General features: G+C 40.3%; 1 protein-coding gene and 1 pseudogene across 7 annotated transcripts in view; both read right to left on the bottom strand.

Annotated features, from left to right (window-relative positions):
* SGK3 (serum/glucocorticoid regulated kinase family member 3) overlaps positions 1–24,984 on the bottom strand; it is a 159,129-nt gene that overhangs the window by 55,440 nt on the left and 78,705 nt on the right. For 5 of the 7 annotated variants that reach the window (XM_053559185.1, XM_053559189.1, XM_053559184.1 and 2 more), the window contains 2 exons: positions 19,050–19,122; positions 6,656–6,731 (listed from right to left, as the gene is read on the bottom strand). In XM_053559185.1, the coding sequence (XP_053415160.1) occupies positions 6,656–6,731; positions 19,050–19,122 (149 nt within the window). Of the gene's footprint in view, positions 1–6,655; positions 6,732–19,049; positions 19,123–24,617; positions 24,724–24,984 lie in introns of those variants that run through there. The other 2 variants (XM_053559190.1, XM_053559191.1) reach the window with 2 other exon arrangements.
* Positions 19,835–22,764, bottom strand: LOC128563986 (disks large-associated protein 5-like; annotated as a pseudogene).

Genomic DNA, 24,984 nt, shown 5'->3' with positions numbered 1-24,984 from the left:
AGCGATTCTCTTGCCTCAGCCTCCCGAGTAGCTGGGACTACAGGCACCCGCCACAATGCCCAGCTATTTTTTGGTTGTAGTTACAGTTGTCATCGTTGATTTTAGCAGGCTCAGGCCAGGTTCAAATTCGCCATCCTTGGTGTATGTGGCGGGTGCTGTACCCACTGAACTACGGGCACTGCCCGTATGATTTCACTTTTGATATACTCAGAATAGGCAAATCTATAGAGACAGGAATAGAATAGTGGTTTCAAAAGTTGGAGGAAGAGACAATTTGGAGGTAGTTTCTTTTGTGGGGGGGATGAAATGTCAGATTAGACTTGGAGTAATAGAATTAGATGCTGAAGATGGTTGTACAGCATTGTGAATATATTAAACACCACTGAATTGTATACTTTAAAATAGTTAAAATGTTGAATTTTATCTCAATAAAAGGGGGGTGGAGATTTTTTTTTTTTTTGTAGAGACAGAGTCTCACTGTACCGCCCTCGGTAGAGTGCCGTGGCGTCACACGGCTCACAGCAACCTCTAACTCTTGGGCTTATGCGATTCTCTTGCCTCAGCCTCCCGAGCAGCTGGGACTACAGGCGCCCGCCACAACGCCCGGCTATTTTTTTTTTGTTGCAGTTTGGCCGGGGCTGGGTTTGAACCCGCCACCCTCGGCATATGGGGCCGGCGCCCTACTCACTGAGCCACAGGCGCCGCCCGGGGGGGGTGTGTGGAGATTTTTAATCTTACCACACACAAGCACTATTACCATTTTAGCATGTTTTATTTCAGTCTTGTTCTCTGCATAATTAGGATCATGCTATATTTAAATTTTTATGTTTTTCACTTAAAAATTAATTATAAACATTTGCCAATGTTGTTAAAAAACTCTTGATAAACAGTAACTTTTGATAGATATATGATGTTGTATAATATGGGTGCACTAAAAGTTACTGAATGAAAAAAATAAAAAGACATGTTACTGAATGATTCTTTTACTTTAGGATCTATAGATGGCTTCCAACTTTTTACTATACAATTTCATTACTATAAATAACACTGCAATTGACCATCTTTGTGCTAACGTTAGAACTCCACAGATTTTTTTTTTTTTTTGAGACAGAGCCTTATTTTGCTGCCCTCAGTAGAGTACTGTGGCGTCACAGCTCACAGCAACCTCAAACTCTTGGGCTTAAGCAATTCTCTTGCCACAGCCTCCCAAATAGGTGGGATGACAGGCACCCACCACAACACCCAGCTATATTTAGACACTGGGTCTCGCTCTAGCTCAGGCTGTTCTTGAACCCGTGCACCTAGGCAATCCACCAGCCTCAAAACTGCAGATTTTTAAAAATAAAATTACTGGTCAGAATTGTAAACAATTTTTCAGCATTAAATAATTTGTTAAAGTGATTTCCAGAGAGGTTATACCAATTTACACTCCGTTAGCAGTATAGGAACACCCTGAAAACTCTCCCAGCCTTGGTTTGCATTAAAGGTATATACAAATACACATTGTATATTAACATCTTTGATAATTTGGTAAGCGAAAAATTGCATTTTTCTAAAAAGGTATTAAGCAAATGCAAATTAAAGAAACTAATGACTTACTAAAATGGAAAAGACTAACAATGCTAAATGCTGGTGAGATAAGCAATGTGATTTAATGGTAGAAGTATGAAACTGGTACTAACATTTTGGAAAACCATTCAACATTATCCACTAAGGTTAAACATATACATATCCTATAACCCAGAAGTTCTGCTTCAAGATACATAAAGAATGTTTGCATGTGTGCACCAAAAGATGTTAATGACAATATAATTTACAATAGCCAGAAAACAGAAACAACTCAAGTGTCCATCAATAGTAGAACAGATTACTGTGGCACATTCATACAATGGAATATTACATAGCAAAGGAAATAAATTACACCTACATACAACAACATGGGTAACTCTCACCTTGTTGAAAATAAGCCAGCTGGAGAAAAAACATTGTATGATTCCATTTACATAGAGTTTAAAAACAAGGCACGCGAATCTATATTATTAAAAATCAGGACAATAGTTACTTTTAGGAAGAAAAGAAGACACAGAGATTGAAAGAGGATGTGTGAGGGGCTTCAGGGGTATTGATAACGTTTTATTTCTTGGCCTGCTGGTCAAGTGGGTCACCCAGGCTAGAGTACAATGGCATGGTCATAGCTCATTGTAAACTCAAATTCCAGGGCTCAAGCAATCCTTCCACCTCAGCCTGCCAAATAGCTGGTAATAGTGACAACTGAGGTGTGTTCCCTTTCTGATCATTCGTTGAGCTGTGTAGACATGATCTGGGCACTTTTCTGAATCTTACGCTTCCATTTTTTTTCTTTCTTTATTTTTTTGAGGGTCACCCAGGCTAGAGTACAATGGCATGGTCATAGCTCATTGTAAACTCAAATTCCAGGGCTCAAGCAATCCTTCCACCTCAGCCTGCCAAATAGCTGGGACCACAAGCATGTGCAATCACACCAAGCTAATTTTTTATTTTTATTTTTTGTAGAGATAAAATCTTGCTGTCTTACCTGTGCTGGTTTTGAACTCCTGGCCTCAAGCAATCCTTGTGCCCCAGCCTCCCAAAGTGCTAGGATTACAAGCAAGAGCCACTGCATCTGGCCATTTTCATTTCTTAAGGAAATGTTCAGTTTTTCTGATAATTAATCAGCCATTTGTATCTCCTCTTTTGTAAATAGCTCATTTGCTTTATTTTTCTTTTGGTGTCTTGAGTGTATTATTTGCATGAGTTCTTTTCTATATTAACTTTACTTCTCTATTGATCTTTATCATGGAAAATATTTTTGTATTTTTGATTTAGGATTGATAATTCATTTATGATTTACGAGAAGTTTTTAATACTCAAATTTTTCATTGTTTTACTTTGTGATACATCATTCACTGCCAATATTCTCAGACAACCCTCCTCCATATACAGGTCAGAGAAACTAATAACATTTTATTCCACTTTTTAATGATTTTTAAATTTGATTTTAATAAAGTTATCTTAAAAATGAGCTTTTATCTATTGAAGTAAAGCTTTTTTTTTTTTTTTTTTAAGAGCCTACGGTAGAGTGCCATGGCGTCATAGCTCACAGCAACCTCCAGCTCTTGGGCTTAGGCGATTCTCTTGCCTCAGCCTCCCAAGTAGCTGGGACTATAGGCTCCCGCCACAATGCCCAGCTACTGAAGTAAAGCTATTTTTAAAGTACATTTCCTCAATAGTAATAAAAGGCTTGATTGGCTTCTTGCAATCTTAAACCTTTACTATTTTAGGGCGGCGCCTGTGGCTCAGTGAGTAGGGCGCCGGCCCCATATGCCGAGGGTGGCAGGTTCAAACCCAGCCTCGGCCAAACTGCAACAAAAAAATAGCCAGGTGTTATGGCGGGTGTTATGGGTGCCTGTAGTCCCAGCTGCTGGGGAGGCTGAGGCAAGAGAATCGCGTAAGCCCAAGAGTTAGAGGTTGCTGTGAGCCGTGTGACGCCACGGCACTCTACCCAAGAGCAGTACAGTGAGACTCTGTCTCTACAAAAAAAAAAAAAAAAAAAACCTTTACTATTTTAAAAATAGCTTGATCTCAAATGAAGAGCATGAAAATTAAAGTTCTGTTAATAAGAGAAGGGATCCAGAAAATATGAAAGGTCACTTTTATTACAAAGAAAATGTCAGTTACAAAATTAAGTTTAAAAAACTCTTGGCTATTCTGGGGGTGCTAGAAATGTTCTCTATCTTGAATGTACTGGCGGTGGCTACAGGGGGCAAAAGTATAGAAAAATCCATTGAGTTGTACGCTCAAGAACTGTATATTTTACAGTACAATGTTTTATAAACTGGCGATTTTAAATAATCAAGTTGCTTTTAGTTGAATTTTAATGTCAAATATAACATCTTTGTAATACTACACTTCAAGATTCAGAATATTTAATATTTATTATATATATAGCATTAAAACTTCTGAGTAACAATTAAAAATATTAGAATAATCACCACCCTCATCTTTTGTATACTTATTCCAAGTCAGCTCTGTCAAAACAGAACAGATTAAAGCTTTGAATGCATGGAATATATTTTAAAGGAGCCAGTCATATACTATTTCAGAGTAACAGCCAGTGCCATAGCCAAGACTGGCGGTTAGAAGGGTACATCTAAACTGAAGATAGCATAGAACTTGTCCTCAGGAAAAGGCATAATGTTTAACCAAGTAATTCCACTAAGAGCCAAACTGTAAAAGAATCTTTGCTAAATTAGCTGGGCATTGTGGCAGGCGCCAGTAGGCCCAGCTACTCAGGAAACTGAGGCAAGAGGTTTGCTTGAGCCCAAGAGTTGGAGGTTGTTGCGAGCTATGACATCACGGAGCTTAACCCAGAGCAACTGACTGAGACAAGACTCTGTCTCAAAGAAAAAAAAAAAAGAAATAAAGAAAAAAGTCTTCATTAAGGAACAGACTAGAAAGGGAATTCAATTTCATGTGAAGACACCTGCTCGAACTGCACTGGTTAATCCAGGGGCAAGACCTCCTTGACCCTTGTCCTACCTGTGAGCATCAGGGGAAATCCATAGCTCTGGGCAGAAGACCTTGTCAGAGAAGACTCAGTTTTAGTATTTTTAGTAACTTAATAAATTAAGTAAATTAAAAAAGAGTGGAAGTTGGCTTGGTGCCTGTAGCTCAGTGGGTAGGGCACCAGCTATATACACCAAGGGTGGTGGGTTCGATCCCAGCCCAGGCCAGCTAAATAACAATGACATCTGCAACAACAAACAGCTGGGTATTGTGGTGGGCACCTGTAGTCCCAGCTACTTGGGAGGTTGAGGCAAGAGAATTGCTTAAGCCCAAGAGTTTTAGGTTGCTGTGAGCTGTGATGCCACGGCACTCTACCGAGGGTGACAAAGCGAAACGTTGTCTCAAAAAAAAAGAAAAAAAGAGTTGATGCCTTCTTTGAACTATGAAGAACTATATAAATGGTAATCATGGTTTTTACAACAAGTGCTCAAAAACACAGTCCTTCAGTGTTGTACTTCTGAAAAGATTATTTAAGTGTTTTGTGTTTACATCCTTATCCATATAAAGCAACTTCTGCATTTACATAGCTAAGTTAGGTGTGAAAAAGCTCCCCAGATATTTTACTTTACCTTCTTTATTTCTTCTTAGAATATAATACTTTTACATACAAAACAATGTAAGTACTGTAACATATATTAAATTACCAAGGACAATAAAGGTAATCACTATGAACCAACTACTAGACTCAAAAATAAAAACATAAACTAAGCCACAGATCTACCAATGTTTTCACAGGTATTTCTTTCTTTCTTCTTCTTCTTTTTTTTTTTTTTTGCAGTTTTTGGCTGGGGCTGGGTTTTTAAACCCACCACCTCCGGCATATGGGGCCAGCGCCCTACTCCGTTGAGCCACAGGCGCCACCCTTCTTTCTTATTTTTTACAGACAAGGTCTTGCTATGTCACTCAGGCCGGCGTACAGTGGTGCCATAGTAGCTCACGATCAAACCATTTTTAAATGGGGTTCAAGCAATCCTGTGTCTTCCTGAGGAGCTGGGACTACAAGTGCTACCACACCTGGCTAATTTTTTTAATTTTCTAGAGACAGGTCTTGCTATACTCAGGCTGGTCTCAAATTTCTGGCCTTGAGTGATTCCCCCACCTTGGCCTTCCAAAGAGCTGAGATTACAGGCATGGGCCAACATGGCAGCCAGGCCTGGGAAAGTGCCTTCATCTGCCTACAATACTATGCTGAGAAAGACTAGAGGCCTTCTGTGGGTCAACAGAACACTGCTGCAGCTAGAACAAAGGCTGGGGGCATGTGTGCCTGACCCTACCAACGCCATCAGCCTCATCTCCTTTCCAAAACCCTACTCTGTTCCAGTCACTGTGAAATGTTATAAGTGGCCTCGTGGTTCCGGGTTTTTGCATCCTCTGTTACATGTACTTCTCCCTTTACCTGAATGTTCTCCCTACCTTTTTTTCTTGAATGATTATACATGCATTAAGTCCTAAAAGGCTTTCCTTGACATCCTCAAAAAGAGAGGGCCACATATTTTTCTGTTATCTTCTGACATCTCTACCATAAAAACTACCCAACTTCAATTACTTGTTTATATGTCTGACTCTCCCACTGGGCTGGGAACCCATGCCTCTAGAAGGGATGAAAGGGATGGAAGTCATTTTTTTTTGTGGTTTTTGGCCGGGGCTGGGTTTGAACCCGCCACCTCCGGCATATGGGACCAGCGCCCTACTCCTTGAGCCACAGGCGCCGCCCCGGGATGGAAGTCATTTAGCTTTATATTCCCAAAGCAGGCAATGGGCACGTAAATGCTTTTTGAAGGCACAAACATAGTATCAAATAATTAGCAAAATGTTTTAACTGCATTATGCAAATTTATTTCAAGTTTAATCTGTAAAACTAATTCAAATACAAATGGAAGAAAGAAAAGAAAACAAGTTGATGAAGGGCAAAGGGAATTAAGAACATCAGGGAGGAAATGCTCCAGGAAGACTTTACGAACATACCTAGTATAGCACAATTTCACAGAAGAGATAAAATCTGTGTGAGGCTTATTTAACATTCTTAGGTTTGGTTTCAGCATCCCTTCAGAATACAATGATAATGACTTACTGGTTATAGAGCTCTGGATGCCTAACCAGGTTCTGAATAAATTCATTCAGTCCTGCTCTTCTTTGTTTAATAAAATCTGTTAAGAGAAATATAAGACCTTCAGTTTATTTATGTCAGATTATGTAACTATCATCAATACAATTACATAAGAATAAACAGGTATAGACGGTACATTTTGATTAAGAATCTATTTCTCAATTCATGCTTCTTGGTTACAATGAGGAATAAATGCTCAGAAATATACATCTATAAATACAATAATTAACATAAATCAGATAATGTAGCTCCCAAAATAACTTAAAAGCTATCTATTTTGGATTGTGAATACATTCAACTACAAAACTTAGAAAAGTACTTTGCTTTGTCTAACTCCTCATGTACTGTCAAGTAATGAATAAAAATTAACACTAATAACTATCATGCTAACTTTTAAAAAACAAATGACAAAAATAAGTATTACTGGAAATCCTTTGCAACTGGGGAATAGTGATTAATTGATTAACTGAGTACTACCAAAACTCTGGTTTAACCCTCATTGTTAAAACCCCCTTGAAAATGTATGGGTACATTGTCCTAACAAGTACTTGTACAGCATCTTCTAAGTATTTTATTTGTTGATAATCGAGGGTCATATAACAGCAGTTTAGTAATAAATGTGAAGCATAAGCCTTTCTTAGAATTAGAAAACTTTACCCAAGTATCTTGTCTCTGGTACTTACTAGATGACCTTAAACCTTTCTAAGACTTAAATCCTTACTTTAAAATGGGGATAACAACAATATTCATATGTCAAAATGCTGCTATATGATTAAATGAGACACACAGTAATGCATATAAGCTTATAGCAGAATGTCTGGCAGATGGTTAGGATGTAATCATTAGCTGCTATTATTTTTATTAAATGTGGGGTTAAAAAGCCATCATCCTAAACCCTAATACTTAAGAAATATACAGAAAAAACTGAAGAAATGTGACTTGATAAAGTGCCTCCTAATAGTGAATATCTGAATAAAAACCCACAAACAGTATGTCACTTAATAATGAATTTTGGTTTAGTAAATCCACTCAATAAAGGATTTAAAGTACACCATTTGTCACCAAACTGATGGGTTATTTCCAGTCACGTAGGTTTATTTCTACTTCTTATATGTTAAGTATGGCTGTTAAAGAACAAATATAAAATTAGGTGTGGACTTTTGGACTGATGCACTTGGTACTTTCTTTGTCAACTATGAATTCTCTGAAGAATTTCAGGTATCTTGTAAGATTCTTCCAACGACATTTTTTCATGTCACCAGACAATGCACATGTGAGGATTACATGAAAAACTGTACTTGAGGCTTGGGTCTGTAGCTTACTGAGTAGGGTGCCGGCCACATACACCGAAGCTGGCAGGTTTGAGCCCAGCCTGGACCTCCTAAACAACAATGACAACTGCAACCAAAAAATAGTCGGGCATTGTGGTGGGCACCTATAGTCCCAGCTACTTGGGAGGCTGAGGCAATAGAATCATTTAAGCCCAAGAGTTTTGAGGTTGCTGTGAGCTGTGACACCACAGCACTCTACCATGGGTGACATAGTGAGACTCTGTTTAAAAAAAATGAAAAATAAAAAACTGTACTTGAAAAACAGTTATTTCTTGAGAGCTGGACTTAGGAATATGGGAGGAAGAACTAATATGAATGACTGCATTGGGAATATTAAAAGAAAATTTTTTTTCTCCTTGGAGGCAGAGTCTTACTATGTTACCATCTGAGCTACAGAGTGCTGTAGCATCACAGCTCACAGCAACCTCAAACTCTTGGGCTTAAGGGATTCTCTTGCCTCAGCCTCCCTAGTAGCTGCGACTACAGGTGTCCGCCACAACACCCGGCGATTTTTGTGTTGTAGTTGCCATTATTGTTTAGCTGGCCCCCGCCAGGTCGAACCCACCAGCCTTGGTGTATGTGGCCGGCACCCTACCCACTGAACTATGGGTGCTGCCTTTAAAAGAAAAATTTTTTTTTTTTTTGAGACAGAGTCTCACTTTGTTGCCCTGGGTAGAATGCCCTGGCATGACAGCTCACAGCAACCTCCAACTGTTGGGCTTAGGCGATTCTCTTGTCTCAGCCTCCCAAGTAGCTGGGATTACAGGTGCCCACCACAACACCCGGCTATTTTTTTTGTTGTTGTTGCAGTTTGGCCAGGGCCGGGTTTGAATCTGCCACCCTTGGTGTATGGGGCTGGCACTCTACTCACTGAGCCACAGGCACTGCCCCTAAAAGAAAATTTTAATGACTATATGGAAGGAGCTTTAAATTCTTCTGTGGATATTATTAAAGATGTTTTACTTTTGGAGACTAGTATGATAACAGAGGGAGTTTTCTTTTTTCAATGAGCTATAGACCGCGCTGCACTAAGCGCTACAGACTTTCCAGTTCATCACTAACTAAACAGTTTTGAAATGCCAGTGTGAGGCCCTATACGGAAAGAGAAAGAAAGAAGTCTACAATCAAACAAGAAGTTCAGCAGCAGTCATAATTTAGGAACAATTCCAAGCTTCATTTTTTTAGATCAACATTGAGCATGCAAATATCTGAAAAAATTCCAGAAAAGACTAAAATGTGTACCATGCCATTATAGGATTAAGTGCCAAGAATTTTTATAAGGTTGAGATATTGTGTTAAGAATTATACTAGGCATTTTTAAAATCTTTCTAATGAAGAACTTACACAAACATATCTGTTGTAATTAAAAAGAAATTTCAATTAGAAATTCAGAAAAACCCTTAATGCTCAGATAATAAAATGAAAAGCTTTAGTCTCCAAAATAAGTATTAAACTGAACTATTCCCATTTCTATCATTTTGCTCTTCATGAAAAATCATCCAAAAGGACACTATCCTCAACAGTGTGGGGCAGAGGAAAGAATCATCGGTCTGACTGAGGAGATGTTGGGTTTTACGACCAATGCCATGAACTCTGCTTTTAAAGGCGTCCTATGTTTACACACGAAGCAGACAGTAAAGAGGGGAGGGAATGAGCTCTGAAGACGGACGACCTGGCAAGTCTGATTCTGCCCTGGATTAGCTATGAGACTCGGGAAAATGGCCTAGTCTTGCGAACTCTCTATTTTCCTCATCTGTGAAATAGAGGTAAAAGGCACTACCGTATAGATATGAACTCAAGTAACAGCACAGTTACCATTACGACTCCTACTATTATAACGGCCTGCCACAGCAAAGGACACTGGAGTAGTCTCCTAACTCTGGATCTTGCCTGTGCCGCTTTCTGGCTTTCTAACTTCAAACAAATGCCCCCTTTCTTTATCTCATGATCTATAAGAGATCCTTCCAGCTATACCACTTTGTGATGGTCATCTAAAAAAGAAAGGGGGTGGGAAGCTAGCTAACAAAATTATTCTACCTAATTTGGAATCCTTGATAATTTAGAAGTTTAAGTTATACAGTAAGTGATATTTAAAAGCTTTAACCTAATATTGAATAGCCTTTCTAAAAGAAGTCACTCAGGTGAAAATGGCATACAAGCATTCATTTATTCATTCATTAATCATCTATTGTACACTTTAAAATGTGCAAGGCACTGGAAATACAAAAATGTTTCATTAATACCTGATAACTATCCTCAAGAAGTTCACATTCTAGGCTGGGCAGGGTGGCTCACCCCTATAATCCTAGCACTCTGGGAGGCAGAGGCAGGTGGACTACCCTGGACTCAGAGGTTCGAGACCAGCCTGAGCCAGAGTGACACCCCATCTCTACCAGAAAAAAGACAGGCGTTGTGCCGAGTGCCTGTAGTTCCAGCTACTTGGGAAGCTGAGGCAAGAGAATCTCTTAAGCCCAAGAGTTGGAGGTTGCTGTGACCTATGATGCCATGGCACTCTACCGAGGGCCACAAAGTGAGACTCTGTCTCAATAAAAAATAAATAAATAAAAAGGAAAAAAAAAGAACTTCACGTTCTAGTGGAGAAGAAATTTAAACAAATCACTACATACAGGCACACCAAGGGTACTAACAGCAAAGAACTCACAGGTTGTTTCAAAAGCAAAGAGATTCCCAGCCTATCTAGGGATTAGCTCTTAAGAAAAATATCCTGGACAGCTGACATGACAACAAGTCTTATAAAAAGACCTGGATAGATAGGAAGTCTGGACTTCAGTAGAACTCAAAGACTGGGACTGAAATAGGAAGTAGTCTTTTTATTTTGTACAAACTTATTTGTCTTCAATAAGCAGAGGTAAATATTGAGTAATAAAAGAAGTTTATAGCTAGGCCAGATGTGGTGGCTCACTCCTGTAATCCTAGCACTCTAGGAGGCCAAGGTAGGTAGACTGCCTGAGCTTAGAGGTTCAATACCAGCCTGAACAGGAACAAGACCCCACCTCTAAAAATAGCCGGGTTTTATAGTCCCAGGTACTTGGAAGGCTGAAGCAAGAGAATTGCTTGAGCCCAAGAGTCTGAGGTTGCTGTGAGCTATGACACCATGGCACTCTACCAGGGGCGATAAAGTGAGACTCTGTCTTAAAAAAAAAAAAAAGGAGTTTCTATCTAAGCTGTTTAAGGGAAGGATCATGCCTTCCTGGTGGGAATGCAAATTAATACTCATCATCCTTAATGCTCATCATCCTTAATCATCAGAGAAATGCAAATCAAAACTACTTTGAGATATCATCTAACTCCAGTAAGATTAGCCCATATCACAAAATCCTAAGACCAGAGATGTTGGCGTGGATGTGGAGAAAAGGGAATACTTCTACACTGCTGGTGGGAATGCAAATTAATATATTCCTTTTGGAAAGATGTTTGGAGAACACTTAGAGACCTAAAAATAGATCAGTCATTCAATCCTGTAATTCCTCTACTAGATATATACCCAGACGACCAAAAATCACATCATAACAAAGATATTTGTACCAGAATGTTTATTGCAGCCCAATTCATAATTGCTAAGTCATGGAAAAAGCCCAAGTGCCCATCAATCCACGAATGGATTAATAAATTGTGGTATATGTACACCATGGAATATTATGCAGCCTTAAAGAAAGATGGAGACTTTACCTCTTTCATGTTTACATGGATAGAGCTGTGATATTTTTCTTACTAAAGTATCTCAAGAATGGAAGAAAAAGTATCCAATGTACTCAGCCCTACTATGAAACTAATTTATGGCTTTCATATGAAAGCTATAACCGAATTACAACCTAAGAATATGCGGATGAGGAAGGGGGAGAGACAAGGGAGGGAGGGGGGAGGATGGGCAGAGGGAGAGTTATTGGTGGGATTACACCGCGGTGCATCTTACAAGGGTACATGTGAAACTTAGTAAATGTAGAATATAAATGTCTTTTTTTTTTTTTTTTTTTTTTGTTGTTGTAGAGACAGAGTCTCACTGTACTGCCCTCGGGTAGAGTGCCCTGGCGTCACACAGCTCACAGCAACCTCTAACTCCTGGGCTTACGCAATTCTCTTGCCTCAGCCTCTGGAGCAGCTGGGACTACAGGCGCCCGCCACAATGCCCGGCTTTTTGTTGCAGTTTGGCCGGGGCTGGGTTTGAATGGCATATGGGGCCGGCGCCCTACTCACTGAGCCACAGGCGCCGCCTGAATATAAATGTCTTAACACAATAACTAAGAAAATGCCAGGAAGGCTATGTTAACCAGTGTGATGAAAATGTGTCAAACGGTCTATAAAACCAGTATATGGTGCCCCACGATCGCATTAATGTACACAGCTATGATTTAATAAAAAAAATTGATCTTTAGCCCTTAACATAATGTCTTACAAGGCATTTAATACTTACGAATAGGCTCGGCGCCCATAGCACAGTGGTTACAGTGCCAGTCATATACATCCAGACTGGTAGGTTCAAACCCAGCCCAGGCCAGCTAAACAACAATGACAACTGCACAACAACAAAAAAAATAGCCAGGCGTTGTGGTCGGCACCTGTAGTCCCAGCTACTTGGGAGGCTAAGGCAAGAGAATAGCTTGAGCCCAAGAGTTTGAGGTTGCTGTGAGCTGTGATCCCACAGCACTTTACTGAGGGTGACACAGTGAGACTGTCTCAAAATATATATATATATGTTAAATAAATAAATATTTGTAATTAAAGAAAATACTGAGCAACCATTTATACATTCTAGCAATTCACATTCTCTAAATTTCATAAAACCACCCCTTAATGAACTCAATTTCTTTATAATTTTGCCATTTTGTTATTTTCAACAATAATCTTTTTTGGTAAACAAAAAAGTGGTGTCTATATTGATATCAGGATCCCAACAGCAAAAGATTTGATACTAAACTATTTTGAACATAAGAAATATAGTTTCCTGGGCAGTGCCTGTGGCTCAGTGGATAGGGTGCTGGCCCCATATACACAGGGTGGCGGGTTCGAGCCTGGCCCCGGACAAACTGCAACAAAAAAATAGCCCGGTGTTGTGGCAGGTGCCTGTAGTCTCAGCTACTCGGGAGGCTGAGACTGGAGAATCACCTAAGCCCAGAGTTGGAGGTTGCTGTGAGCTGTGTGATGCCACAGCACTCTACCAAGGGCGATAAAGTGAGACTCTGTCTCTACAAGAGAGACTCTGTCTCTTTTCCCCCGGGCAGCACCTGTAGCTCAGTGGCTAGGGTGTCAGCCACATACACTGAGGCTAGCGGGATTGAACCTAGTCCAGGCCAGCTAAAACAATGGCAACAAAAAAAAAGCTGAAAGCCAAGAGTTCTGGCGGAAACCTGTAGTCCCAGCTACTAGGGAGGGAGCCTGAGGCAAGAGAATCACTTGAGTCCAAGAGTTTGAGGTTGCTGTGAGCTGTGACACCATAGCACTCTACCCAGGGTGACAATTTGAGACTCTGTCTTGGAAAAAAGAAAAGAAAGAAAGAAATATGGTTTCCTTTGGGTGTGCCTTATAAAAAATCTTATATTCAAAATAAAATTTTAACTTTGAAAAATATAAGCAGAAATCATTCTTAAGCCTTCAAGCACATAAAACTCATCTTACAGAGGTTGGCAACCATCAGAATAAAGAAATAAAAAAAGAAAATGAAGACACAGGCTTGTGCTGCACCCCAAGGACTCAGAAAGATGTAAAACAAACTCAGGATGATGGCTGCCAAACACAAATTAAGTTAAAAGGGGAATTTCAGGCTCAGCGCCTGTGGCTCAAGTGGCTAAGGTGCCAGCCACATACACCTGAGCTGGCAGGTTCGAATCCAGCCTGGGCCCGCCAAACAACGACGGCTGCAACCAAAAAATAGCCGGGCGTTGTGGCGGGCGCCTGTAGTCCCAGCTACTTGGGAGGCGGAGACAGGAGACTCCCTTGAGCCCAGGAGTTAGAGGTTGCTGTGAGCTGTGATGCCATGGCACTCTACCCAGGGCGACAGCTTTCTATCTCAAAAAAAGGGGGGGCGGGGGAATTTGAGGATATTTTTCTAAGGTATGAATTTATTTTTAACTTTTCACTGTGGAAAATTTTAGAAATACACAAAAGGTGACAGACGAGCATAATGAACCACATGTACTCATTACCCTGCTTTAAAAATTACCATACCAACATTCTGGTATTGCTGGCTCATTTATCCCTATTCTTTACTTTTTTTTCTGGAGTATTTTAAAGCAATTTTTAGACAACTTTGTGGTTTTGTTTTTTTAAATACATCATTGTGTATTGCCGGTAATATCTTTTTTTAAAAAACGTGACATCATCTTACAATGTCCATAAAGTCTTCGATTTGCCTCCAATCTATAGACAGAGCTTAATTCTTCTCTTGAATGTGTGTTGGACTAATTGACTATCTTCGAATTAACTGAATATGGTGGATGTGATGGTATGTGACTTCCAAGTCCAGGTCATAAAAGGCATTGCTAGTTCACTTGGATCATTCATTCCGGAAAAGCCAGTTGCCATGTTGAAAGGACGTGGAAGGCTAAGTAGCCCACATGCAAGAAGGCTTTCTGCCAAGAACCACAAGAGTGAGTCATCTTGGAAGTGGATTCTCCTGCCCCAGTAAAGCTTTCATCATTGATGGTCTGTGCCTAGATCCATTAACTCATCAGAAGTTATACAGTGATTCTTCCAATTTTGTCATTCCTTTTGCAATTATGAGCTGTTGATTCTTTTATGAAGAAGTACTACTTTCCATCATTATCTCTTTGGTACAAAGAAATTATGTTTCATACCAAACAAGGATAAATGTTTGATTCTTTGACTGACTGCAAGAATAATAAATCAGTAATCTAGTAACCTCTAAGGTATTTGATGAGTTGTTCTATTTTTTTTTTAAAGAATCCATGTGAACTCTTAGCCGGGCGTTGTGGCGGGCGCCTGTAGTCCCAGCTACTCGGGAGGCTGAGGCAAGAGAATCGCTTAAGCCCAGGAGTTGGAGGTTGCTGTGAGCTGTGTGAGGCCACAGCACTCTACCGAGGGCCATAAAGTGAGACTCTGTCTCTACAAAAAAAAGGAAAAAAAAAAAAAAAGAATCCATGTGAACTCAAGGGTCTTTATATATTAATGTGTTCTAACCCACTCCAATACTCTTTCTCCATGTTCTAATTGTCCAATCTTTGCTCAACTAAAGCTCCAATAAATTCAGCTCTTTTGTAGTTTTGATAAACCTTCAGTAATTGCAGATCGCTTCTGTGTGAAAATTTAAGGCAAGATGTCTTGAGATAATCTTGTACATTGCTTGCCCAGAAGCTGAAATGACCATTTTCCAGGAACTCTGGTTCCCTTGAGAGGAAAATGGTATTTAGAGATCACAACTTAAATGCTGGGGTTGTTGATTGCTACTTATTTGTTACTGCTTTTAGGCATTTCCAGGAGAGAACACTAATACGTACTGTTTGAAAATGTAAAAAAAAAGAAAAAAATTATGATTCCACGTTATGTTTCAAAATGAAGCAAAAATTATAGGATTTTCACTTAAAATCTTCGATTTCATATTTGTTTCTCTTTCCTCTTCTGCTTAAAATCTTGGTTCCCATGACATTAACATAATTCCAGAATAACAACTTTATATAACTTACTATCGAATGCCATATAAAACTTCTTTGAAGGTTTTTGTTTTTGTCTTTGGCATATAAACCCATGAGATATAGTCAAAATCTTATTCTAATGATTAATTATTCTCTAAGTATTTACAACAAAAATCAAAATATAGTTAGGTTATTTTTTCCTTTAGTTTATTTTCAATTGTTAGAGGTCTCTTTGTTATTGCATTTTAATTTTTGTTTTTAAATCATGTAAAACGGGGGCTGGGCCCAGTGGCTCATGCCTGTAATCCCAGCACTTGGAAGGCTGAGGTGGGTGGATTGCCTGAGCTTACAGGTTCCAGACCAGACTGAGCCAGTGCAAGACCCAGCCTCTAAAACATAGCCAGACGTTGAGAAGCTGAGGCCAGAGGATCACTTGAACCCAAGAGTTTGAGGTTGCTGTGAGGTAAGACGCCACAGCACTCTACCAAGGGTGACCAAGTGAAACTCTGTCTCAAACATACATACATACATAAATTATGTAAAACAAATACATGGTTCCAAAGTCAAAACAATGAACAAGATTCACTCAGGGACATTTAACTTCCACCTCTGTGGCGTCCCCTAGCCTCTCCCTCCTCAAAGTCCCAGTTTTGATTTATTCTTTCATCATCTCCTCGGTAGAGAGCCGTGGCGTCACAGCTCACAGCAACCTCCAGCTCTTGGGCTTAGGGGATTCTCTTGCCTCAGCTTCCCAAGTAGCTGGGACTACACGTGCCCGCCACAACACCCAGCTATTTTTTGTTGCAGTTTGGCCAGGACCGTGTTTGAACCCGCCACTCTCGGTATATGGGGCTGGTGCTTCCCTGAACATACATCATTTTATGTGCAGTTTATCTTTGGGATAGATTCCTAGAAATGTAATTTCTTGGTCCAAGTGAAATACATACAGTTTTCCTAAATATTACCAAATTTCCATCGACATGGATTTCCATTTGGCATTCCTACCGGCAAAATATAAGAATGCCTGTTTCCCCAGCAAGGCTTAACCAAACAGACATTCTTACCTATTTCTGGATTTTTACGTTAAGACTTACATTTGCTATCCCCAATGCTTTTCAAGATTTCTGTTACATACAATGTAGTTCACTGTTACTAAATCATATACAACACACTTTAAGATAGACTGCAAATGGCTTTTCAATAAAAATCCATTTTTAGTGTCAAATAATTAATTCATTAAAACATAGGTACCATTGGGCATTCAGTCTGGTTCTTGTCTTTTACAAGAAAGGAGTAGAGCTGCGGATCTTTTACTTCTTTGTGCCTTCATTCCTTGAAGGAATGACTGCCTTAACGATTCAACTAAGGGCTCTACAGAACTCCAACCCAAGTTCAAGTGTCATCACTAGCATAGTTTGATTCTTCTCAAAGTCTTTCTGCCACTTCATATTAATTAATTTTCTCAGTCAGATCATACCTGACACTTCACTTATCTCTCATTCTCTTCTTTATGTGGCATTACTAAGCAATCATCAAAATTTCTCACAGATTTATCATTAGAAGAGCTTTTGCACACGGCTCATTTTTTAACCCTATTCCCACTCGAGTCTCCATGCTCATTATCTAATGCCATGACTGGTGGGAATACTCTCTTAACCAGCCTCCCACTCTCTACTTGGTCTTTCCTCTCTGCAGTGCCTACTACAGGGTATTCTAAAAGTCTCCACACACAGGAAAAACTTTAACACAACAGATCCCTTAGACTGTGTTCTCCAGGAGTAAGGGAGAAGACTGTGTATGTTACAAAGAGGTGGCCACTGAGAACACATAGAGAATATTTTGTAATTTTTTTCTACATATCTATATCTATCTTTCTTTAATTTAAATTGAGTAAAAAAGGGAAATTAGAGGCTCAGCACCTGTAGCTCAGCAGCTAGGGCGCCAGCCACATACACTGGAGCTGGCGGTTCGAACCCAGTGCAGGCCTGCCAAATAATAACTACAACAAGAAAAGAAAAAACAAAACCAGCCAGGCATTGTGGCAGGCACCTGTAATCCCAGCTTCTTAGGAGGCTAAGGCAAGAGAATCACTTAAGTCCAAGAGTTTGAGGTTGCTGTGAGCTGTGACAGTATAGCACTCTACCAAGGACGATATAATGTGAGACTCTGATTAACATAACATAACGGGAAATTAGACAAATTGATATACTTAAAGCCTAAAAGAGGATATTTTTACAATCCTAGTATCTGCTACCCTTAAATTAAATGCCAATGATAGCATGTATAAGGATTTTTGCAAAGTACAATAAACTTTATACACAGTGGAACAGACTATTATGTTACATTTTTCAGAAATATGATTACTAGAGTCTGTCTCATTACAATAGCAAAAATATTTTCAGCATGTACCAAAGAAATGCTTGAACTATGTATCTTACTATGTAGAACAAAATTATATATATATCGATCCATCTATCCTGGGCTCGGTCCCTGTAGCTCAGAGGTTAGGGCACCAGCCACATACACGGGAGCTGGCATGTTCGAATCCAGCCCAGGCCCGCCAAACAACAATGACAACTACAACCAAAAAATAGCTTGGTGTTGTGGCAGGTGCCTATAGTCCCAGCTACTTGGGAGGCTGAAGCAAGAAAATCGCTTAAGCCCAAGAGTTGGAGGTTGCTGTGAGCTGTGATGCCACAGCACTCTACCGAGGGTGACAAAATAAAACTCTGCCCCCCACCCCCAAAAAATATATATATACATATGTATATAGGTTCAGTGCCCATAGCTCAGTGGCTAGGGTACACTGGGGCTGGCGGGTTCAAACCCAGCCTGGGCCTGCTAAACAACAATGACAACTACAACAAAAAAATAGTCCCAGCTACTTTGGGAGGCTGAGGCAAGAGAATTGCTTAAGCCCACGAGCTTGAGGTTGCTGTGAGCTATGACTCCACAGCATCCTACCGAGGGTGACATAGCAAGACTTTGTCTCAAAAAAAAAATAAATAAAAAGTTTCTAAATGTAAAAATAAATTCCTTTTCTGGCATTGTTTAAAGTTAGAAAAGTACCCCTAAGTTGGCGATTGCTAAATTTATCTGAGGCAAGATTGCTTGAGTTTAACTTCCAAAGCTGCCATTTACCCTCTATGTGTGACCCTGAGCAAAATAATGAACCTAACTGTGCCTCAGTTTCCTTATCTAATAATGACAACAATACCTACCTTATAGGCTTGTTGTAAGGATTGAATAAATTAAAACACCTGGCACACAGTAAGCACATTCCCAAGCAGTATTTTCATAAAGCACAAGATCAATTAGTTTTCTAAAGTCCTGCACTATGACACAGTCCAATGAATATGCTCATGACTTCTTCAAACCTGAACTACCACTTAATTCCTGGTCTATAAAGTTACACCTTACCTGGATCAAAATTATCACCAAATATTCTCTTGGCAGGAATCTTCAGGGCCATAGCAGGAAACTGCTTCTTTAACTAAAAAAATTTAAAATAACATTACAAATTACAAATAATTTTGCAAGTGGTCTAGTTCTGCATGCACCAAAACCAAATATAACCTGATTTTGAAGAAAACCCATTCTAAAATACTTTTAAACAGATGCCCACCCAATGTACAGTATTAAGTTATACCAGTAAACCACACACTGACTAAGCATCTTTATTTGCCCCAATAAAACACTTGGTATCTGTGTTGCCTTGTATCAGTTACTTAACATCTCTGGGCCTCAGTTTTCTGGCCTGTGAAATGGAAGTAATTTTAGCAATTCCTTTACAGATTTATTGTGAGACTTAAAGGAGATTGGATGTTAAGTGCTTGGACGAGAATCTGATGTGTAAGTACATGTTACTCACCATTTATTACCTCAAGAGGAGATGTGATCTTTTGTGTTCCCTCTACATGAACAGATTAACAATAGTTTTCTTTCTTTTCTTTTTTTTTTTGTTTTTTTGAGACAGAGCCTCAAGCTGTCGCACTGGGTAGAGTGCCGTGGCATCACAGTTCACAGTAACTTCCAGCTCCTGGGCTTAGGTGATTCTCTTGCCTCAGCCTCCCAAGTAGCTGGGACTACAGGCACCCACCACAATGCCCAGATAGTTTTTGGTTATAGATGTCATTGTTTGGCGGGCCCGGGCTAGATTCCAACCTGCCAGCTCTGGTGTATGTGGCTGGCACTGGCCGCTTAAGCTAGAGGTCCTGGGCCAACAACAGTTTTCTTAAAAAGCTGATGTATTGACAGCTGCCCAGGCTCGATGGGCTCCAGGTATGGTCTCCAGCCTGGGTCGGAGTCCGGGGCTCCACATCCTGCCCCCCTCCAGCGCCCAGGCCAACGGGAGGCATTAGAGGTGAAAAGGAGATCAGGTCACCACCAAGGGAAATGTATCCGGAATGTTCTCAATGTCTGCCCTCTGGCTGAGTGAATGGATTGCTGCAGTTCAGGCCTGTTGAATCAACAAGGCATTCAGCAGTGAGACTTTTATTATCAAATAGTACTGACGGAGGAAGTTTAGTTTCCTCTTCTGGTGAGATGATATTCTGTGATGGTTTAATTTTTTCAGGGCTACTCATCAAAACATCGTGTGATATAATTGAAGAATTAGCTCCATTCCTTCCACAACATCTGAAATTTCTTCTTTTTTGTTAATATTATCTGCTACTCCACCAGCAAGAAGAGGCAAACTCAATTCTTTCACTGGGTAAGTAATCCATCCCAAAGTTTACCTTATTTTCATCATGTTTTGCTTCGATTAAATCTTATGATCCAGGACACTGAGCATCTTCTCCTAGGTTGCTCTGGCTTTCAGGAGTATTTTCGAACAAAGTCTTCTTATCATCGTGTTCATTTTTGGTACTCCAAGGACTGGAACTCTCTGGTGATGCAGTTTGCCCTAGAAGGCCCACCGCACCCCTGCTCTGAGACGCAGCTTTGCTGACAGACTTAGGTGTTCAACGTCTTTTGAGAAGGATGTTCAAAAGAAATGGAAAGTCTTGAAAATGATATAACGGGACTTTCAACCCTGAAAAATCCAGCATCAAACACTATTTTATCAATCAAACACTATTTTATCGATCTCCTTTGGCATCGAAGAGGCTGCTGCCTCCGCATGTTCTCCCAGCTTCGTCTTCTCTCTCTCTGCACTTTTTATGGCAGCCAAGCGATTTCTACCTGCAATTCTTCCACCATCACGTGGAAGAATTTGTTTTGGTTTATTCACCATACCTGAGATGACTTTTTTCCTGAAGACTAAAATGCTTGCATTACTATTGTTTTGCCACCCAGATTCTTCAAGTCTGGTCAAATTTTGTTGAATTTTTGCTTTACATCTTCTTTCTGAAAACTAATCATATCCCAGAACCTGTCCAGATCTGTGCGAGTAATCTCCTTTTCACCTTGTTTGTATTCACAATCATTCACTAGTCCTTCAAATTGTTTGAACCTTTCCTTCATAAGGAGTCTTGTTGGACCAACTGCTGTGCGAATAAGATCTTTAGCATCATCTGGAATGTCCGATCCCAGCTTCTTCTCCCCCTGAAGGCAACTTGACATTGTTAATTTCTCAGTTTCTGACTGGAGGATATTTCTGAAATATGGTACATCATATTTCTGAAATATGGTACATATCTGTCCTTCCTTCATTTCAAGTGATGGGACCTCTGTTACTGGAAGGCCATTTGACTTTTTAATAGATTTATTATGATTTAAGACCTGTTCTTCATTCCAAACTGTTAGAGAACCCAAAGGATGTTGTAACTTATTTGAATCTTGCTGTACTAACTCAGTAGCCGACATTTTACATTTTAGCACCAAAATGTCTTTTGTTGCTTCTTGAGTCTTATCATCTTCTATTTTGCAAGAGGTCCAGGTGTAACTGGGTGTCGAGAAATTGTCAGCACTTCTGGGAGTCATGGGTGTGACTTGATAGGTCTTCAGACCATCCAGGGGCTTTGCAGGTTTTGTTTCTATTTGGGGGGGCGGGTCTTCCTTTATTTGGTGCCTTTCTTCCTGGTTCACCGTCACCAGTGGCTCTTGAGAATGGCTTTCTTGCTGTGCTGGATGAGACTGCTCCAGCAACCTGCTTTGCTGCTTGAGCAGCAGATCAAGTCATTCTCACCGATGTGGGCACTACAGGCTGTCCAACTTTTCCCTCTTTGTCCAACACTTTGTTTTCAGAAGTTTGTCTTTGACCAGGTCATACTGCTGGTCATACTCCCATTATTGGGAGTGATGTTCGAGCAGTACAAGTGAGCCTCCTAGGACAAACCAAACAGGTCTTTGGCCTTTGACCTTGTAATCCATACAGAAGAAGTCTTTTGTGGCCCAGCTTTCATAGCATTCAGGTTTGATGAAAGAAAACCAGGCATATCAGGTCTATAAAAACCCACTTTAAACACTTCTCGTTTAGCTTTCTCTTTCTCTGTGCTTTCAATTTTTGTAGTTGCTTTTCTTCTTTGTATTTTTGGAGCGTTTCTTTTCGTTGGTCACACAGAACAGTTTTTATTGACCTTGGCTTGGCGTTTTCTAGAGCAAGCTCTTGAGATGTCTCATCTAATTCAACAAGAATTCTACCTTCCAAGGTTGGAATGCTGACATCTTTCAAACCAAAGAGTCTATTTTGTTCATATTCCTTATGCCTGTTTTTGTTTTCTCAGACAGTGATTTCCTTTGAGCAAGTTTAGTCCTAATCATTTCAGTACTGAAATCCTTTCTGAACCAACTGGCAAAATGTGATGAAGACATTCTGAAGCACCTCCTAGCATGAACCTCAAGTGAATCAAAAGTTAAGGAACCCTGGAAGTGGACGCACACCACCGCCTCCAAGGCTCACCTCCATACAACTCAAACTTCCTGCACTGAGCCCATCTTTGGATTTTTAAATAATGCTTTATGAGTATTGTATATAAAATTTTAGAAGTGAAATTTCTGTGCCAATGGATATAGAAACATTGCTTTAAATTTTTGCTAAATATTGAAAAAAAAAGCTGATGGATTTTGCTTTAAATAACCTCTGCTCTAGCCTTCTTATTAATATTCTAATATATTCAGGCGGCACCTGTAGCTCAGTGGGTAGGGTGTCAGCCACATACACGGAGGGTGGCGGGTTTGAGCCTGGCCTGGACCTGCTAAACAATGACAACTGCAACAAAAACAAAAAAAATAGCCAGGCGTGGCGGCAGGCACCTGTAGTCCCAGCTACTAGGAGGCTGTGGCAAGAGAATCACTTGAACCCAAGAGGTGGAGGTTTTGAGCTGTGATGCCACAGCACTCTACCGAGGGCGACATAGTGAGCCTCTGTCTCAAAAAAAAAAAAAAAATCTAATGCATTCATATCAGATTTGCATGTCCCCAGAGAAGGTAAACTTGGCCCTGAAGAAATTAAATTTGGGACAGTAAAGTCACAAAAATGGTTTATATTTATAATATAAACTTCATATAAACAAAAACCACACGCAAATACAAAAACTACAGCTCTAACACCTCGAAATACGAAGAATAAAAGAATGCATTAATCACTTTACAATATAGGCATACTGTCAACTGGAAAATCTATAAAAAAAGAAAAAGACTTTTTTTTTTCTTTTGGCCGGGCTGGGTTTGAACCCACCACCTCCAGCATACGGGACCGGCGCCCTACTCCTTGAGCCACAGGCGCCGCCCAGAAAAAGACTTTTTTTCACAAAAGTTTGTAGAGGAAAGAAAAGAGAGGCAAAGGGGAATTTGGTGATTAAAAGACACTTGATAGGGCGGCACTTGTGGCTCAAAGGAGTAGGAAGCTGGCCCCATATGCCGGAGGTGGTGGGTTCAAACCCAGCCCCAGCCAAAAAACCACAAAAAAAAGACACTTGATAGAGCTATTAACCAGTCCTATGAACACTAACTGGATTTTTTTTTTTTTTTTTGAGACAGAGTTTTGGCTTGGCACCCATAGCACAGTGGTTATGGCACCAGCCACATACACCAAGGGTGGCAGGTTTGACCTGGGGCAGCTAAGCAACAGTGACAACTGCAACAAAATAAATAGCCGGGCATTGTGGTGGGCTCCTGTAGTCCCAGCTACTTGGGAGGCTGAGGCAAGAGAATCTCTTGGGCCCAAGAGTTTGAGGTTGCTATAAGCTGTGGCACCACGTACTCTACCGAGAGTGACATAGTAGGGTTCTCTCTCAAAAAAAAAAAAAAAAGAGAAAGAAAGAAAGAAAAGAAAAAAGAGAGTTTCACTTTGTTACCCTTGGTAGAGTGCCGTTATAGTTCACGGCAACCTCAAACTCTTGGCTTAAACGATTCTCTTGCCTCAGCCTCCCGAGCAGCTGGGACTACAGACACCCACCACAATGCCTATTTTTAGAGATGGAGTCTCTCTCTTGTTCATACTGGTCTTAAACCCATGAGCTCAGGCAATCCACCTGCTTCAGCCTCCCAGAGTGCTAGGATTACAGGCATGAGCCACCATGCCTGGACTCTAATTAGATATTTGATACTAAGGCATTACTGTTTTTTTTTTGTTTTTTTTTGTAGAGACAGGGTCTCACTTTATGGCCCTCGGGAGAGTGCCGTGGCTTCACACAGCTCACAGCAACCTCCAACTCCTGGGCTTAAGCAATTCTCTTGCCTCAGCCTCCCGAGTAGCTGGGACTACAGGCGCCCGCCACAACACCCAGCTATTTTTTGGTTGCAGTTCAGCCGGGGCCGGGTTTGAACCCACCACCCTCGGTATATGGGGCCGGCGCCTTACCGACTGAGCCACAGGTGCCGCCCTCTTTTTTTTTTTTTTTTTTTTTTTTAATGTGATAGTAGTTTTCTTTTTAAGAATTTTTATCTTTTGGCTGGGTGCAGTGGCTCACTCCCGTAATCCTAGCACTTTGGGGAGTCAAGGTGGGTAGATTGAGCTCTGAAGTTCAAGACCAGCCTGAGCAAGGGCAAGACCCCATTTCTATTAAAAAAAAACAACAAATGGCAAGGCATTGTGACGGGTACCTGTAGTTCCAGCTACTCAGGAGGCTAAAGCAAGAGGATCACTTGAACCCAAGAGTTTGAGGCTGCTATAAGCTATGACACCATGGCACTCTCTAGCAAGGGCGACAAAGTAGAACTCTGTTTCAACAAAAAAAAAAAAAAAAAGAATTTTTATCTTTTAGAGATGTACACTAAAATATTTACAAATGAAATGATGTCTGAGATCTGTGTCAAAATCATTGATGGAATGGTACAGGATAGAGATTAATTAATCAAGAATAGCCATGTACTGGTAATTGTTGAAGGTTAGTGGTACAGTTACATTATATTACTTTCTATATTTATACTAATCTACTTCTGCATGTATTCGACAATTTCTATAATAAAA

Source organism: Nycticebus coucang, chromosome 13 (genome assembly GCF_027406575.1).
Source record: "Nycticebus coucang isolate mNycCou1 chromosome 13, mNycCou1.pri, whole genome shotgun sequence".
Taxonomy (NCBI): domain Eukaryota; kingdom Metazoa; phylum Chordata; class Mammalia; order Primates; family Lorisidae; genus Nycticebus; species Nycticebus coucang.
Note: the sequence above shows the minus strand (reverse complement) of the source record. Positions and strands in the feature narration are given on the sequence as shown.